General features: G+C 35.4%; 1 protein-coding gene across 1 annotated transcript; it reads left to right on the top strand.

Moving 5' to 3' along the window:
• The first annotated feature begins 3,015 nt into the window (after positions 1-3,015).
• LOC149405046 (alcohol acyl transferase 1 allele RGb-like) lies at positions 3,016-7,928 on the top strand. Its single transcript, XM_089607754.1, has 4 exons — positions 3,016-3,416; positions 3,739-4,169; positions 7,573-7,719; positions 7,792-7,928. The coding sequence occupies exons 1-4, from the start codon at positions 3,016-3,018 to the stop codon at positions 7,926-7,928; spliced, it is 1,116 nt and encodes a 371-aa protein (XP_089463880.1).
• Positions 7,929-15,722: the final 7,794 nt, after the last annotated feature.

Here is a 15,722-nt window from a genome sequence, read left to right on the forward strand (position 1 = left end):
TTCACGCTAAAGAGCCTAGGGTCTATCAGTTTCTTTCTTGGCTTTGAAGCAACCAGGACTGCACATGGCATGAGTCTGACACAGAAGAAGTATGTGAGAGATCTGCTCATCAAGATTAACATGGCTGGTGCTAATCCAAGTCCTACACCCATGTGTCCTAGTCATAAACTTCATAAAAGGGACAGTGAAGCTTTTGATCAAGTCTCTCTTTATAGAAGTACTATTGGTTCTCTGCAGTACCTAACTATGACTCGACCGGATATAGCCTATGCTGTGAACAGGCTTAGCCAATTTCTTCAGTCTCCTACAGTAAAACACTGGACCGCGTGTAAAAGGCTTCTAAGATATTTGGCTGGCACTCAACACTATGGTCTGCGCTTCACAGCTGCTCCCACTCTTCAATTGTATGCGTTTACTGATGCAGATTGGGTAGGAAATCTAGATGATCGACGCTCTACAGGTGGGCTATGTGTGTTTCTTGGAAACACTCTCATCATGTGGTTAACTAAGAAGCAAGATGTTGTTGCACGAAGCTCAACTGAGTCTGAATATCGAGCCCTGGCATTAGCTACGTCAGAACTAGTCTGGTTGCGTGCCCTGTTCACTAAGCTTGGTGTGGCATTAGCACAAGGGCCTTCCGTCATATGGTGTGATAACACAGGTGCAACGTCGTTAGCCTCAAATCCTGTTTTCCATGCCCGCACCAAGCACATAGAAGTGGATGTGCATTTCATCAGAGAAAAGGTGGCTCAGAAGGTTGTTGAAGTACGTTATGTGCCGACCACAGAACAGGTTGCAGATATGTTTACCAAGCCATTGACGATACCCCATTTTGCGTTTCTAAGCTCCAAACTCAACATGACAACTCATGTTTAGTTTGAGGGGGTGTATTAGAGTATAGCGTACAGCTTAAGTCACAGCCGTTAGATTGTTGTTAGTTATAGATGAACGGCTGTGCATTAAGCTCAAGTCAGTATTTATGTACTCAACGTTGTTGTAACTGTACTCATTCAGTCATTCATTCAGTCAATAATACAAACAGTTATAACCGCCTCTCTCTCTCTCTCTCTCTCATATTCTGTTATATTGTGTACTTTTTTTTTATTTGGTCTGCTCTTGATGCTCTGAGGCTATATAAATAAAGTGTTTCTAGTTGTTCAAGTTTTGTGAATGAAATTCCTCTAAAAATCTCATTCCCTCTTCCTTCTAGAAACACTTTATAATTTTCAAATTGTATCAGACGCAAGATGAATTCCGAGAGTACATCGTTAGGTCAAATTCCGCTGCCACGACTTACAAAGTCGAACTATGACAATTGGACTATTCAAATGCGGACATTGCTTGATGCTCAAGACGCATGGGAGATAGTCCAAGACGGTTTTGAAGGCTCGGCTCCAACAACAAATTTGACGGCAAATCAAATGAAGGCGTTAAAGGAGATGTGTATGAAACACAAGACTGGTCTCTATCTCTTGTTTCAAGCAGTGGAAGAGTTGGGTTTCGGGATAATGGCCGGTGGAACGGTGTCGAAGGATCGTGGGCCCCACTATCGCCGTCGTCAAATGAAACCCCGCGTGTCACCACTCGCCTGAAATATCCATCCATAAAAATATAATAATAATAATATTACGAATTCATTATTATTGTCGTTTTTCTTTATTACCTTTGGATTCGAGGACGAACGCTGCTCCGGTGTCGTTTCCACTGCCGAGGAAGGGCTCCACTTTCGGCAGCGACGCCATGGTCAGTTATTTTCTTTTTAACGGAGGAGCGATTATTATTATTATATTGTTGGTGTTGTAGTTGTGCCGCGCAGGATAAGAGATCGGCGCATGTTAGCCGGAGGGAGGGTTTTCGCGATTGTCAGCGTGTTGAGCCGCCCGAGGGGTATTCGGGCTTTTTAGGATTATTAGGAGTGGATTCACAATAAATATACCGCAGAGAAGATATGGAATATGAAATCTTTTTTTATTTTTTATTATTACGTAATTGAATATTATAAAAAATGATCAAGACTTTTTTTTTGGTGATGTGTGAAAGAGAGAAGGCCGGTCTTTGCTTTTGTCGCCGTGGGTGGTGGAATCAATTTTTTTTTAAAAAACATTTGGCAATGAGATATGTACAATAATCACATAACTGATCGTTAGTCGTAGTCTATGGTATTGATATTTTCAATGTGAGATTCTTAACAAGCTTTCACAATTGACTCATCATCGGAAGCCTAATCTTTAACATTTGTGGCTTAGGTTTTGTTCGACTCTAATACGTTTTTATATGAAAACTAATTTACAATGAGAGAGATAACTCATCGACCGAAACGTATTACAAGTAAGTATTATATCTGCCCAGAGAACATCAAGTATTCCATCTATTTTCCCTAAAAAAAAAAGTGTTCCTTTTATTTATTAAAAAAATAAAAATTCTAAACGCCAGTATTTTTATTCTATTTGTGAAAAAGTAAAATTGGACTTATTCGAAATAAAATTTTATGATTTTAAAGCGTCTCACTGCGAGCAGCGTTATTTCGAAAAAGAAAATAATCTCTGGGTTTGTTATGATAACTGTGATTGAACATAAATACATGAAAAGGTCTAATAAGGTCACTTTTTCGCAGAAATAGCGGTTTTCGAACTCATTAAGTTTCGGCAGGAAGTCATCAATTTTTAAGCAGTATTGGTTTAAGCTTCTAGATATTGATAGCAAATTAAATATCATGAGGTCGAATTTAAAATAGATTGATTATGAAAGGATAGGAGTGACCTATATTCTATTATAGGAGTTGTTAGGTCCTTTACTATTCAAGAATTTCTTAGGATACATCTATTTAATATCCAACACAATCATTTTCTTGCAAGGGATATTAACTACTAAATATGTAAGTCTCAAGCTCTTCTGTTATGAATACTATGGAATTCAATGATAACATAAATAAACTTAACTTTCTATTGACACATTTCGCAGGTGACTCGACTACTATGTGGCGGTTTCATTCTTGCCGTACGGTTTAACCACCTGATGTGTGACGGGAATGGGATTACACAATTCTTAAATGTGGTGGCGGAGATAGCTCGCGGTGCTGAGGCTCCTTATGTTCTTCCGGTTTGGCAAAGCGAGCTTTTGAACGCCCGAGATCCGCCTCGAATTACATGCGAACACCATGAGTACAAATTTCAGGAAGATATGACTTTGGTTCCAGACGACAACGACACCAATGAAATTTTACGACGCCGGTTCTGCATAAGTTCCGATTATGTCAATCGAATGCGCAAAGATCTCCCTGAACACCTCACGAAATGCACAACATACGAGCTGATTACAGCTTGCTTATGGAAATGTGTTATTCTAGCTATGAAGCTAGACAATAATGAGCAAGTTTATGTTGCAGGTGCAATTGATGCTCGTAATAAGATGTACAAGTAAGTGAATTATAAATTAAATAACTAAAATTTGTAACAAATATTAACAAACCGGATATTATCTTTGGATTTATTTATTTATTCTTTTGTGGATCAATAACCGAATTAAAACCTTAGATCTGATAATGAATCAATAGCGGAAATCATAAGATATAGACCATCATATGTTTGTCTTTTAATAATTTTTTTTCCCTAATCTTGGCATGATTAAAGATAGTAATGTAGAAAACTTGCTTTATTTTTTGCTCTATACTTAATCCAAGATTATATTGTATAGCAAAGTCTAACTAACCTAAACTAACGATGGTTATAAATTGTACAGGGCTAATATTCCTCTAGGGTTTTACGGAAACGCTATTTTTAGCCCATGCGCAACTTCAAAATCTAAGGATTTGTGTCAGAAACCGTTGGCATACGGAGTGGAGCTTCTGAAAGCAGCTCAAAACCGAATGAGCATTGAGTACATGCGTTCAGCTGCAGATTTTATCGCGCTCGGAGGCCTTCCACGGGCTGATGCGAAGGGTTTCTTTTTTGTCTCGGACCTAAGGTATTTGAAAGAATGCAATTTTGGGTGGGGCTCGCCGGTGTATCAAACACCGATAGTCGCCAAGATTCCGAGGGTTTGTTATTTAACAAAATACAAAGACATTAAAGGGCAGGAAAAGATGTTTGCAGTGATAAACTTGCCCGAGCAGGTCATGAATAGATTCGAGCAGGAGTTTGAGAAAATAATGGCAACAACTCCCAGTCCCAGTACTACTCCATCCAGGCTTTAATTCTGTGGATTTATTTAATTTTCACCTCTCTTTCAAAAAAGCTACGCTAGCTATGTTGTGTCAATTAATTTGATGGCTTTTATTATTTTGTTCTGGCCGTGATCAATGTATACACAGTTGTTTAATGACTAATTTTCCCAAGATTTCAATGTCATTTTTATACTTTAGTGGCTAATAGTTGTAATATGATTGATATGGTAATGAGTAAGAAAAATCGAATCACTTGTAATTCACTGAGATGCTACAGGTTTTTCTCTTTTATATTATTTACTTAAGCTCATGCATTGGTAACTCTAATTGGTTATCATTGTTGACTATTATTTATTAGCTATGCTCTTTCATAATAAAATAAAATAAATTAATTATTTCTCTTAAACTACAATATTATTCAATCGAGTTCTACAATGTGTAACATAAATTTTTATCCAAATACAAAACAACGATTTCAATGTTACTACAGTAATTAAACACGCGCGCGCATATATATATATATATATATATATATATATATATATATATATATATATATATATATATATATATGTATGTGTGTGTGTTTAATTACAGTATTGCCATATCCGTCTCTGGTCATCATGTATTCTTGATTGTCTTTATCCAAAACATCGAACATCTAAATTGTTGAAAGGGTTATATGGACCTAATGATGCAAATTCGGTTAAACTAATCTTTTTGATTTATTTTTTAACCTAAATTAACCGGTTAAAATTAACCGAACGGTTAATTTTAACCACGATTTCAGTTAAAATTAACCGTTCGGTTAATTTTAACCGGTTAATTTTCGGTTAACCTAGATTATAAGACTTATTAAATAAAAAAATATATATATATTATTTTTCAAATTAAATGAATTAATTTAACTTTAATTATAATTAATAATATCTATTAACAAAATTTAATTTAGTTAAACTGAAATTTATTAAAATTTATATACGAATTTATAATAATTTTTTAAAAATTAATTATATCAATTTACTAATTAATTTAATTATAATGAAATTAAAGGCATTAATTTCTTAAATAAATTTAAATATTAAGTAAAATATATTAAAATAATTCGGTTAATTTCGGTTAACCTAATTAAAAAAAATCAGTTAAACGGTTAACCTTTAACCTAAATTTTCGGTTAAAGGTTAACCTAAGTTAATTGAATTTTCTTCTTTAATTTATATGGACCCAAGGATTGAAATGCCGACGGCCGATTTCGTGTCGATGGTCTAAAAAAACGAAAATTGCGGTGGTCGATGGGAATTGCGACGGAAAAAATGTGGAAATTTGCTTAAAAAAATGTCGACGGAAATTGCGGTGCCGACGGAAATTTCGGTAAAACACGGAAATGCCGACGGAAATAATGTTGCATAATTCTTAATATAGCAAATAAAAAATTTTCAAACACACACATAATAAGTTTAAACTCCAAATTCAAGTCTCTTAACACACGTAATAATTTCACATATCATAAAAAAAAACATAAACAAAAGGTCTAAAACACTTAATAGGTTCAAAAACAAAGATAAGTTCAAAACACATACTAAGTTCAACATAGATAAAAAAAAGACTCAATAGTAGATTGACTCAATAGTAAGTTCAAAACACATTCTAACTTTGAAATCTAAGTCTCAAATGTCAAATAAATTTGGATTCTATTAAAAAATAAATTGAGAGAAACATATGTGAACCACACAACATAAATACACATCTTTCATTCAGCAAGATTTTTCCAAAAAAATTAAAAAGATTCGATTTTATCACAAACTCAAACTGTCGGCACAAAACAGTTGGAATATTACGGGAATTTCGGCGACATTCTCAAGAAATGACGGAAATATTGTTGATTTTGCACAGAAGGCATGAAAAAATGTGGGCACGGTCGAAATTTCTGGGAATGCCGACGAAAAAAATACGCGAAACGATAAATGTTCATTTTTGTGCTGAAATCCCAAAAATAACGAAATTTCCACGCAATTTCCCCGAAATACCCCGAAATTTTAAACCTTGTATGGACCTGGAATAATTAATGTACACGACTAACATAGCGAACTTACAAAAAATTTCTAAGCTCTATCAAATAGAAACCATAAAACCTAAACAAGGTGCATGATTTATTTAAAGAATACCAAATTCTTGAAGCGTGCTTGATCTTAAGAAGCTCTTAGATTATGGACACACCTCTCATTTGCTTGATCTTGGCTTTGCTTGATGTGCACGAGTGACCACAAGAAGAGTCTACAACTAAACCCAAAAAAATTATGATCTAGAATTTTTGTGTGGCCACAAGGAAAACAAGTGATTAAAATTCATTTTTTCTTAGCTACTCGACTACTTGAAATTCTCGGCCAGCTTGTCTATTACAGACGGTCAAGTATCGAGAGAGAGAGAGAGAGAGAGAGAGAGAGAGAGAGAGAGAGAGAGAGAGAGAGAGAGAGAGAGAGAGAGAGAGAGAGAGAGAGAGAGAGAGAGAGAGAGGGTGTTTATTTTGAAAATTAAAGCACGAATGAAAGTGTGTATTAAACCTTAAACCCGAGTGCCATTTAGAGCCACTCAAATCATGTACAATATTCTCTTCTCCATCTATCTTGGATTTCAACACTTAAACCTCTTCTTGGCCTGAAGACTTACTCTCCTATATTGTGTCACACAGTCTATATCTTCAATCTTTGTGAAAAATTAACCAATAAGAATAAAGTACACAGTTTATTACTTAGATTTTCAATTAAGAAAATTCTACAAAATGACATGTGTATTGAATATTTCTTTACTGAAATGGCTTGCCAAATAGGTTTATGCACAGCCAAACTTAATCATTGTGATGCTGTTATCAATCAATCACAATTTCACAATTCATTAATCTCATTTAATTAGTCTAAGAAGAATAGGAAAATGAAATGTGTAGATTTAATGATACCTTTCATTTGTGGTACCTAAGATAGTCTAGTGGTAATTCCACACCACCTCCTGTGTGGAGGTCGTGGGTTCAATCCCCACCGCAGCAAAGCTGCTTTCAAAAAAAAAAAAATGATACCTTTCATTTATCTTGCATGCAACGACCATATTCTCATTTATAATTTATTATATTTATTTCATTCATCATCTACTCATCGCACTTCTACATTAATACATTTATACATGGGGGATCCATTGAATATATTTAAAATTTTAGCATTCATGAATATCATTAACATATAAGACCCATAAAACTAGTATATTACACTTATAGTTCAAATATCCTTCAACTCCATTCTTATTTGTCGTATAGCGGGTCACAGGAGCCGTTGGTCATTTTATGTATGTTGTTTGGACCAAAAGAAAGTTTGATTTTAGGTATACCGTATTAACTCATATCGCTGCACATGTTCCTTCAGCAAAGATCTATTACCCCATTGGGCTTCATTCTCTTATATACGAGCTTCTCACTGTTCAACATGCCCATATGAAGACCAGTAAAGAAAATATCTCTCAGGAGCCTCTACTTTTTAATGGAGATTCACAACATATTCATGGGAAAGCATGTAAATGACATTCAGGGAGGAGATTGTGTTAGTTATGCAGGAGATGTTCCAGCTTCTTCCTTCCATTTCCAGGTACATCTTTGTCTCTCCCAGTTTCCATGCGTGAAAGAATCATCAAGAAGATCAAAGTAGAGATTGGCTTTCACAATGCTGAAGTGAAGAGGATTTATATATATGAGAAGAATGCCCCTTATTATCCTGCTTCGTGACCTAAAGTATCCGGTTAAAGAAATACAAAACCTTGAAGCTGCAAAAGAAAATTTTCAAGAGGACTCCTTCTTGAAGTAATACTATGTAATTTTTAAAATTTTATACACACTAAAAGTCAAGCAAGAACGCGTGAAATTCAAATCGAAAAATAGGAGTTTAACGCATATAAAATGCACCTATCAGTATTTCCGGGAGGAGACGAGTCATTAAATAAGAGTTTAGTTCAAGGTTTGATTAAGAGACTTGAATACAAAAAAGGGAAGTTGGTATGATGACGAATTGCTAGGTGCATTGTGGGGGCATAGGAATTTGCCTAGACGAGCTACCGAAGAAACCACATTTTCACTCGATCGCCTGTGGAATGGTAACCTTGATACCACCGCATATCAAAGTATCAATATGAAAAACATATTTTGCCTGAAAAAAAGGAGACAAATGACAAAGTGATATAAAGACACTCTTGATTTCGTTGAAGAGAAAACAGAACACGCCCATATAAGGATACAAAGACATAAAGAACTTGCGGCTCGGCACTACAACTTTAAATTCAAGTTCATATAAGGCTAACAGAACGGTAGCACATGCTAAGAGACGGTTTTTAAAACACGACATAGTTAAATATTTAGTAGAAATAAGGGTATTCACGGCATCCTAAAAACGCCTTAAAACATATCTCACGGTGCTCATGAAAACGCCGTAAAAGGCTATGATGTCGTATGTCTTTGAAGGCGTTTGTAGATAAAAACGCGGTTGTTATAGGCCATGTCGGACAACACGTGGACTAAAGGAAACAACGGTGTTTTACTAATAAATGCTGTCGTATGTTTCGTATATTTGTTGCGGCGTGTCACAAATGTCGTTGTTCTTCTTCTGGGGTTGGCGTTTTTGATGCATAAAACGCCGTGTGTACTTTAGATTAGACGGCGCTTGGCAATGAAGCGCCATGGTTTCTTAATAAAACGCGGTTTGTAATTGCTCAAGACGGCGCTTGACTTAGAAGCGCCGTGGTATCTTCTAGCTTTTTTTTTTTTTTAATTTTTAAATTTCATTTTTCCCATAATAATAACCTGATATTCACTGCAATTCTAATCCGAATTCACCAGAATAGGAGAAAATTTGACATAAACTGAAGTTTAGGATTGTGGTTGTAACAATTCTGAATCAATTCTCTAAATTTGTCATACAATATCATCAAAATAAACTTAGCAATGCCAAAAAACTAACCTAACAATACTCAAATAAGATGAGCAAGATGGTGCAACCAGTGGTGTACGAGCTCGAGACACGCATTCGAATCATCAAATCGTGGAATATTCAACACCTCAAAGTGTATTTCAAATACAAAGATGTAACGAATTACAAACTAGGTTCATCCCTTTAAAAAAATATATATATATCAAGTAGGAAGCCCAATTTGGGTTCAGCTATCTTCTTTTTTTTTTTTTTTTTAATTAAAAAGGGATAAGGGACAGAGTATATTTATACTATAATGAATATACCTTTTATAATTTGAAACTCTAGCAAGTTTCTTATCTATAGCCGAGGTCATTACTCGCATTTTTTATATCTACAAAAGCCGAGATCATTTCTCGCATTTTAATTCTTATTATATATTAATATTTAATTATTTTCACCAAATTAAGGTTTGATTAAAATCCTAAAAAAGGATTTATAGTGCGCGATATATACAGCTGAGCAACAAGCTCGCACCCAATTCAGCTGAGGAACAACCTTGCATAAGTAAAAAAAATAAGCATGCAATAAACTAACACAAGCCGTGCAAACAAGCTCGTAATGTAGTCAATAATATAGGCCCAACAGAGGAGCTTGCAATATTATAAGTTTAACTTGTAATTCTCCCTAAAATCTAGAAAATGTGCAATGCGCAAATATCCGTTTTGATATTTTAAAAACGATTTTATCTTCTTTTATCAGTTACATAACGTTTAATGCACAATTATAACTGGTTATAACTTTCGTCTAAAACGTTTTTACCCGATAAGAATCCATGCAATTACTATTAACCGCTTACAAAACATTCTCCAAATTTCTATCAAATAATTGTTCAATAAATTTAAGTACCAAAAAATGTCAAGAAAATATTACCAACCAACCCGCCCGGACAGACGGCGGAGGCGGCATGTGTGGTGGAGATGAATCTTTGTGCATCATAGTGTCTATACAACACTGGATCATCCTTATAGGAGACCAGATGTTTATTGATGGAGATCGTATATAGTGGATATAGTGTACAAAGTGCGATTTTCAACCTCTATTGAACTTTTAGCATTGCACTTCCCTATTTGCATTCCAATCCACTACACATGCAAATTTATAATGGATTTTATGACGATTTTGAACATTAATTTGTCATCCATCTTAGTTTTAAGTGTATTTGCCACTTAACTTCACAAATTTATAGTGAATTTTAGCACTTTGTGAGCATTAATTTCTAAATCATCTTAGCTCTGATTTGACAAGTAAATAATTAATATTATACCTCTCACAAAAAAAAAAAAAAAAAAAAAAATTACAATTTAAACTGTTTTTTTTTTTTTTTTTTACAATTAAGTCAGTAGCCCAATAGTTCCTTTAAAAAAAGTATTTGTTGCAATTAATCAATCCTCTAGCTCTTTTTAAAGATATAGTCAAATTTTCATTTTATTAAGAAAATACTCCACTAGGCAGAAGTTAATTAAATTAACTGTTAACTTAATTAATTTAATTAACTTCGGCTTGGTGAACTATTTTTTTAATAAAATGAAACTTTGACTATTTTTTAAAAAGGAGGGTGTGCTATCGGGCAATTGACCTAATTGTCCATTTAAAAAATAGTCAAAGTTTCATTTTATTAAGAAAATAGTTCATTAGACTAAATTAAATTACTTATTTTAGTTAATTTAATTTACTTCAACCTAGCCGAAGTAAATATAACTAATTATTTTAGTTAATTGAATTTACTTCACCTTGATGAACTATTTTCTTAATAAAATGAAATTTTGACTAAAATTTTAAAAGAAAATATAAAATTGGTTTGTGGCAACAAATTTTATAAAGTTAAAACCGTTTGGTTTGATGACCCCACTCCAACAGCATATCTACACAAATAAACCAATAAGTTGAAAATTAATCAATTCTATTTTGCAACTGGATGTAGTCACAAATTTTCGTTATTCAACTGAATGTAGTCACAAATTTTCGTTATTCGCCTTTTGAATTTTTCTAACCAGGAAGTCCACTGACCAGGTTGTTGGTTGTTCTAACCAATGTTTAAAATATCGGCGATATATAGGGATATATTGCCAATATATCTTTTTTTTGAAAAATCTCGGTAAAAAATCTTCAATAAAACGTTATTGTCTTATAATTTATCGTCAAAAAATCGCGATATACCACCGATTTTTCAAAATCTCGCGATATTTTGGAGAGTATAAATAAAGGAAATATCGGACAAATCTTGAAAAAAATCGTCACTTTTTTTTCGGAAAATATCGTTCACCGAAGACCAAGTTTTATGCTCTATCGGCGATTATCGGTGACCAAGCTTCATCTCCGTGCAATATCGTCCGGCGAAGAAGGATTTTTATAGAGTATCACCGATATCTCCGGATATCACTGGTAAGTGTATGAAGCCCGGAATTTATGGAAACTTTTTTTTTAAGTTTTGTTTTTCGTTTTTAGATAGATTTAACTCAAGTTTTGTTGAAATTTTTTGCATATTTGAAATTACTATATGAATATCTTTCAGATCCCCAACTTTTTTTAAAGTTTCGGCGGGTTTTTCATTTTTCCGGCGACCCGCCACCCAAATTGACGGCGGCCGGCGACTTGAAAATTTCTATAATCTTCATTCAAACGAGGTTAGTGTAAAAATTATATTAGTGTAGAATTTAGGATATTTCGACGTGTGAATTGGAATCTATAATTGTGGACGGGAATATGTGAATTTAGGATATAAATTGTGATTTTAGGAAATGCGAATCAAAACTTGTGATTGTGATTAAGAAATTGCGAATTATAAATTATGATATTGTATGAGTGAATTAGAATTTAGGGTTTTGGACGGGAATACGTGAAATTGAAATTTACCGATATAAATTGTGAATTAAAATTTCTGATTGTGATTGTGATATGTGATTAAGAAATTACGAATTATAAATTGTGATATTGTATGAGTGAATTAGAATTTATGATTTTGGACGGGAATATGTGAAATTGAAATTTGCCGATATAAATTGGGAATCAAAACTTGTGATTGTGATTGTGATATGTGATTAAGAAATTGCGAATTATGAATTGTGATATTGTGGTTGTGAATTTTTTATGTACAAAAATGACCGACGAAGGGGTAAGAAAGTATTGTAAGCCCATCCAGGGGAGTTCGAACATGTTCACATGCCACTTTTGTGATTGGCAAATGAAAGGTGGTGGGATTACTCGAATGAAATATCACTTGAGTGGTAATGACCCCAATAAAAATGCGAGAGCATGTAATAAAGTTCCTCCCGATGTTCGAAAAGAGATGCAACAACTGCTTCTACAAAGCTCCATAAATAAGCAGAAAAAGAAGAGTTCTGATATTAACGTCGGTCGAAGGTTGACACAAAATCTTGAAGATTCAGATAAAGACGCCGAAGCGGAAAGAGAACTATTAAGAAAATTAAAAAAGAACCGTTAAGAAGAAGCCTCAGAAAGATTTTTCAGGGGGTTTGAGGGTCCCAGGGAAGGCTTAGGGGCAGTGCCCCCTCGACCCGTCTTTGTATCGATCAGAGAGTGCGAAGCAACAAAGGATTCCGGAGCTGGTGAATCCGCTGAAGAAAAAACTTGTAGGTCGCCTAATTAGCAAATTTTTCATCCACGCAATTATCGCGTTCAACAAAGTAAAATCGCATCATTTCAAGAATATGATAGCTGGAGTCGCTGAAGCGGGTAGGACATTCTTTTAAATGCTTAATTATAAAACTAGTTATGTTGTAGCAAGCTTGAAAATAATCTTTTATGTTATCGTCGTACAGGTCCCGGTGTGCCTATACCATCGCTTTATGAGATATCATCCGTGTACTTGCCGATGGAGGTTGAAGACCTCAAGAAGTATGTGGATGCACAACGACCCATGTCGGAACAATATGGTTGTACCATTATGTCCGACGGTTGGACTGGAACCACGAAGTTGAGTATTCTCAACGTAATGGTATACTCCGTTGGACGTACGGTATTCTTGAAGTCTATCGATGTGTCGAACAAGATAAAAGATTTCGCGTACATATTTGGCGTGCTGAAAGACGTCATAGACGAAATCGGGGTGCACAACATCGTGCAAGTTGTTACTGATAATGGCTCGGCTTATGTCAAAGCTGGGAAAGAGTTGATGAAGAAGTACCCAGTGTATTGGATGCCGTGCGCTGCACATTGCATCGACCTCATGTTCGAGGACATCGGAAAACGTTCTATTATTGCGGGACCAGTTGCGAAAGCCCGTAACATTACAAAGTTCATTTATAACTACTTGAACGCGTTAGCGTCGATGAGAGAATTCTGCCCGACTGAGCTTATTCGCCCTGGGAAGACACGCTTCGCGACGAACTACTTGGGAAAGTCCAGCTGCGAAACATGCTCATATCAGAATCGTGAGAAGTATCGAAGCTCAAGAATTCTGCTGCCGGTAAAGCTGTGGAGGAAACGGTTATGGACTCTTCTTTTTGGACTTCCCTTGACATGGTTTGCTCCATTTACGAGCCGATGTACGCAGCTCTACGTGTCGTGGACACTGAAGTGGTTCCCACTCTCGGAATGATGTACAACGTGTTTGAGTCGATGTTTTCACGTCTGTCCGACCTTCAAGGCAAACAATGTGTGGTAAACATTGTGACTAAACGGTGGAAGAAGCAACTACATCATCCGTTACATGAAGCAGCTCATTGGCTAAATTCAAGGCTTCAATACAACCCCAATGTTGAGATGCGTAGCGAATATATGCAAATGGTGACTAGAGTCTACGATAAGTTGCATCCACGTGAAGACTACACTGATATTGGCAAAGCGGTAAGCAAATGCTTGTTTTTAATATCGACGTTGATTACATGCAAAGGGTGGATTAGGAGAGCGAGCTGCCATAGCTGCAAGAGCGAACATGCCACCATTTACGTTATTTTTTTTAGTTTTCATAATAAGTATGAAGTTATTAATTACACGGTATATGATTTAATTTCATTTGCAACCGAATGGTGGAACATTTTTTGGCATGAATGTCCAACATGCGAAATTTGGGAATGCGCATCTTGTCCCAAACAACATCATCATCCGCATGCGAGCGGAATTGGAGTACGTTCGCATTGATCCACACGAAATAACGGAACATGTTGGCTTACAAACGCTTGGAGCAGCTTGTTTTTTGTAGCTACAACCAAAAACTGCAACTAAGAGACATTGAAGCTGTGAATGACATGGTTGATAGGCAAGATCCTTATGACATCCTCGAACGATCGATGGCGACGGTGGGTAACGAAAACCTAGGCGAGGAAATCCTCGATTGGATTCGACCAATCCACCTCGATGACGATACTGGTGACCCTAATCTTGAAATAGCGACCGAGGCACGAAATTTAGGTGTTGAAGTCGATCGAGTTATGCGGGACGATGTTGGCCACGATGGTGGTAGTACTGGTGGTGGTAGTAATCACGGGGGTAGTACTTATGGTGGTAATTCACATGGCGGATGTGTCGAATATGCTAGTGGTGGATATAGCTTCGGTAGTGATTACGGGGGTGGATATGGTTGGGCTGGTGTTGACCCAAGGGGCCAAGGAGATGGACATGACTTTGGTACTCGAGGTGATGTCGGCGGTTTTGGCCGAGGAGGTGAAGATACTGGTCCAACTGATAGGTCAGATCAGCTATTCACATTTGATTATTTTTTTGGCACTCAACCGGCTTATCCAGCTCCCATGTCTCTTGCGTCGACTACTGATATTGATCAAATTTCTTCTCAATATGATTCAATGTCGGTCTCGGGATCTGAGGCTCAACCTCAATACTCAACAACCAGAATGGAAAATATTTATGAACAGTTTCCTGTCTTCAACTTATTCATCGTCCTGGATCAGTACAACTATGAAATGCACATCAAAACCTACATCGACTACTATTCATCACACATGTCGTGGCCAGAATACTGTCAAGGTCAGTTGGTGCAACCCCACACATTTCAACCTCCTCGACACTCAACCTACAACTGATTCGGACTTTCAAAGATTGTAATCTTCTACTCTTCTTACTTTTTAAGCATTTGAGAACAGTTTCTTATGTTTTGTAATGTCTACTTTGTGTTTAGTTGTTGTCATGAACTTTGTAGTATTTGATTTTGTATTTTCATAATTTTGATTCCAAGACATATATATATATATATATATATATATATATATATATATATATATATTTAGTTGTTTAAAAATATTTATTTGTTATAGGATTTCTGCCGATATATCCGTCAGTAACCGATATATCACAGATATAATCGGTAGTCGGTATTTAAATTGTTATAGAATATCCGTCGATACTCGATATATCCGTAAAATCAGAACTTCGGTATGGATATCGGCAACGATATTTTAAACCTTGGTTCTAACTTAGAACAATGGTGAATGATGATTAGCTGATTCTTGAATTTTTTTATATTATTTTGTATATTTCTACTTATTTAAACCTTTTTATTTACTTATAAAAAACTTAATCTTTATTATGTATCAGCTGTCAATTTTTATTTTTTATTTTAGTAAAATTTTCTATGCCAATTT

Source organism: Urtica dioica, chromosome 2 (genome assembly GCF_054948205.1).
Source record: "Urtica dioica subsp. dioica isolate 48M chromosome 2, U.dioica_male_clone48M_v1_H2, whole genome shotgun sequence".
NCBI classification, from domain to species: Eukaryota; Viridiplantae; Streptophyta; class Magnoliopsida; order Rosales; family Urticaceae; genus Urtica; species Urtica dioica.